At 41.3% G+C, this 4,022-nt stretch overlaps 1 protein-coding gene across 5 annotated transcripts in view; it reads right to left on the reverse strand.

Moving 5' to 3' along the window:
- CFAP94 (cilia and flagella associated protein 94) overlaps nucleotides 1-4,022 on the reverse strand; it is a 108,287-nt gene that overhangs the window by 17,828 nt on the left and 86,437 nt on the right. For 4 of the 5 annotated variants that reach the window (XM_037736508.1, XM_037736507.1, XM_037736511.1 and 1 more), the window contains one exon: nucleotides 589-664. The exons of the other annotated variant lie outside the window; for it this stretch is intronic. In XM_037736508.1, coding sequence (XP_037592436.1) covers nucleotides 589-664 — 76 coding nt within the window. The remainder of the gene's footprint in view (nucleotides 1-588; nucleotides 665-4,022) is intronic. 5 annotated transcript variants of the gene reach the window in all.

Below are 4,022 nucleotides of genomic sequence, written 5' to 3' on the forward strand. Positions count from 1 at the left end.
AAAAAAAAAAAGTGAAGAAAAAAAGCCCTGGACATTTCTAAACTATATCCAACTGCTATTTGCCAGGACAAGACTGAATGCAATCACTTGTAAATACCCAGAAGTGTTGAGAGATTTCCAGTTGTGGATATGTACTTGTGAAATTTCATTACAACACTGTAATAATAAAAAATTAGGAAAAACCTTATTGTCTATGAATAAGGATTTAAATAATGTTCTATTACTGGATGGAATTATACAACTACTTTAAAAAGTGAGGTTACCAATGAATTCTAAGAATAATTAATATTCATTTATATGAAATATATATTGTGTTCTATGTATGTAACATACTGTTAGGTGAGGAAAAAAGTAATTCTCAATAGAAACATTTGTAAAATATAATCCCATGGTTTTATTAGAAATTAAGAGAAGGATAGATTGAGCAAGGAAATCTGTTAACCCTGTTATCTCAGAAAAGGGTTATGAAGAATTTTCACTTTAAATATATTTTTGCAATGTCTGAATTTCCTTAACAATGATCCTGTATTTCTTTTGTAAGAAGAAAATCTCAATAAAGTTAAATTCTTAAAATGTAATTTAGAATACCTGCTAAAATGGTTTCACTTAATACTTTCATCTCTAGTTCACATTTTATGGCTTCAGATTCTTCCTCAGCAGAACTCTAAAAAAAAACCACAGACACATTGGTGTGATTGTCAGTGTCTATATATGCACAGTCATTATCTTTCTGTTCCAGTCCTAACTTCAGATGGCCTGGTACCTTATTCTAGAGCCCAAAACCCCAAGCTGACCTCAAAAGCAATACTTTAAAAAGCAATTAAAATAAGGGTGCATCTCCACAAAACTTCACAAGGGCAAGAGGCTACCTGTTCAGATTCTCTGCTGAAAAGTCTCAAGTGTAAATGACAGAGATTAGAAAGCAATGCAAGCTATAAAAAATATTATTTATATTTGCATTTTGGTTTTACCCAGAGGTAGATTTTGCTTAAATTTGATAATCAGCTCTGATAGAGTCATCCCAAAGCCTGCTTTTGGGTAAGTCTCTCAAGGAAATTAAAGATGTTACACATCAAGTAATGTAGAATATAGTACCTCACTGTACCCTAGTGCAGTAAAAAGAATCTAGACTTTAAGTCTAAATCTGCCACTAACTTACCTTTCTGAGCGATATGACCTTGAGCCAATCATTTAACTATTTGAGCCTCAAATTCTTGATGTAACAGTAACGTATTTAGTATTTAACCATGTACCAGAAAAATAACACATCTTGCAAACAATCTGAAGAAGTAAGGAACCTGAAGCTGAGGGAGATAACTGTTTTAAGGGTAAAATAAGATAACGGAAGCAAAAGAATGTGAAGAACTAGATAAATGCAGTATTGCTAGTATAAAAATTGGGGGTAAGACTGCTGGCAAGATGGCCAAATAAGAACAGCTCAAGTGCACAGCTCCCAGTGAGAGTGACACAGAAGGTAGGTAGTCTCCGCATTTCCAACTGAGGTACCTGGTTCACCTCATTGGGACTGGTTAGACAGCGGGTGCAGGCCAAGGAGGGCAAGCCAAAGCAGGGTGGGGCATCACCCCACCCAGGAAGAGTAAGGGGCCAGGGAACTCCCCCTTCTAGCTAAAGGAAGCCATTAGAGACTGTTCCCAGAACTCTGGCTCAGATGCTGCACTTTTCCCATGGTCTTCACAACCTGAAGACCAAGAGATTCCCTCTAATGCCTATAACACCGGTGTCCTGGGTTTCCAGCACAAAGCTGGGTGGCTCTTCGGGAAGGCACCAACCTAACTGCAGCAGTTTTTTTCCCTACCCCAGTGGTGCCTGGAATGCCAGTGAGACAGAACCATTCATTCCCCTGAAAAAGGGGGCTGAAGCCAGGGAGCCAAGTGGTCTGACTTGGTGGGTCCCAACCCCATGAAGACCAGCAAGCTAAGATCCACTGGCCTGAAATTCTCACAACCAGCACAGCAGCCTGAGCTCCATCTGGGACATTCAAGCTTGGTGGCGGGGAGAGGTGTCCACCATTGCTGAAGCTCAGGTAGGCAATTTTAACCTTGCCTGTGTAAACAAAGTCGCAAGTTTACACAGGAACTGGGCAGAGTCCACAGCAGCTCAGCAAGGCCTCTGTAGGCAGACTGTGTCACCAGAAACCCTCCTCGCTGGGCAGGGCATCTCTGAAAAAAGGCAGCAGACCACCAGGGACTTACAAATAAAGCCCCCACCTTCCTGTGACAGAGCACCTGGAAAAAGGGGCGGTTGCGGATACAGCTTCAGCAGACTTAAACATCCCTGCCTAGAAGCACTGAAGGGAGCAGCAGATCTCCCAGCACAGCATTAGAGCTCTGATAAGGGACAGACTGCCTCATCAACGGGCTCCCTGACCCCCATGTATCCTGACTGGGAGACACTTCCTAGCAGGAGCTGACAGACACCTCATACAGGAGAGGTCTGGCTGGCATCTGGCAGGTGCCCTTCTGGGAAGAAGCTACCAGAGGAAGAAACAGGCAACAATCTTTGCTGTTCTGCAGCCCCTGTTGGTTATTCCCAAGCAAGCTGGGTCTGGAGTGGACCTCCAGCAAACTCCAGCAGACGGACCTGACTGTTAGAAGGAAAACTAACAAACAGAAATAGTTTCAACATCAACAGAAAGGACGTCCACTCAGAGACCCAATCCAAAGGTCATCAACTTCAAAGACCAAAGGTAGATAAACCCATGAAGATGGGAAGAAACCAGTGCAAAAAGGCTGAAAACTCCAAAAACCAGAGCGCTTCTTATCCTCCAAGGGATCACAACTCCTCACCAGCAAGGGAATAAAACTGGATGGAGTATTAGTTTGACAAATTGATAGAAGGAGGCTTCAGAAGGTGGGCAATAAAATTCTCCAAGCTAAAGTAGCATGTTCTAACCCAATGCAAGGAAGCTAAGAACCCTGAAAAAAAGTTAGACGAAATGCTAACTAGAATAACCAGCATAGAGAAGAACATAAATGACCTGATGGAGCTGAAAAACACAGCATGAGAACTTCGTGAAATATACACAAGTTTCAATAGCCAAATCAATCAAGTGGAAGAAAGGAAATCAGAGATTGAAGATCAACTCGATGAAATGAAGCAAGAAGGCAAAAATATAGAAAAAAGAGTGAAAAGATATGAACAAAGCCTCCAAGAAATATGGAATTATGTGAAAAGACCAAATCTACGTTTGATCAGTGTACCTGAAAGTGACGGGGAGAATGAAATCAAGTTGGAAAACGCTCTTCAGGATATTATCCAGGAGAACTTCCCCAACTGAGCAAGGCAGGCCAACATTCAAATTCAGAAAATACAGAGAACACCACAAAGATACTCCTCGAGAAGAACAACCCTGGGACACCTAATTGTCAGATTCACCAGTGTTGAAATGAAACAAAAAATGCTAAGGGCAGCCAGAGAGAAATGTCGGGTTATCCACAAAGGGAAGCCCATCAGACTAACAGCAGATCTCTCTGCAGAAACCCTACAACCAGAAGAGAGTGGGGGCCAATATTCAACATCCTTAAAGAAAAGAATTTTCAACCCATAATTTCATATCCAGCCAAACTAAGCTTCATAAGAGAAGGAGAAATAAAAATCCTTTACAGACAAACAACTGCTGAGAGATTTCATCACCACCAGGCCTGCATTATAAGAGCTCCTGAAGGAAGCACTAAACATGGAAAGGAACAACCAGTACCAGGCCCTGCAAAAACATACCAAATTATAAAGACCATTGACTCTATGAAGAAAATGCATCAACTAATGGGCAAAACAACCAGTTAGCATCAAAATGGCAGGATCAAATTCACACATAACAATATTAACCTTAAATGTAAATGGGCTAAATGCCCCAATTAAAAGACATAGACTGGAAAATTGGATAGAGTCAAGACCCATCGGTGTGCTGTACTGAGGAGACCCATCTCACATGCAAAGGCACACATAGGCTCAAAATAAAGGGATGGACGAAGATTTACCAAGCAAATGATGGAGAGCAAAAA

This window comes from Cebus imitator, unplaced genomic scaffold, assembly GCF_001604975.1.
Source record: "Cebus imitator isolate Cc_AM_T3 unplaced genomic scaffold, Cebus_imitator-1.0 Scaffold25, whole genome shotgun sequence".
NCBI lineage: Eukaryota > Metazoa > Chordata > Mammalia > Primates > Cebidae > Cebus > Cebus imitator.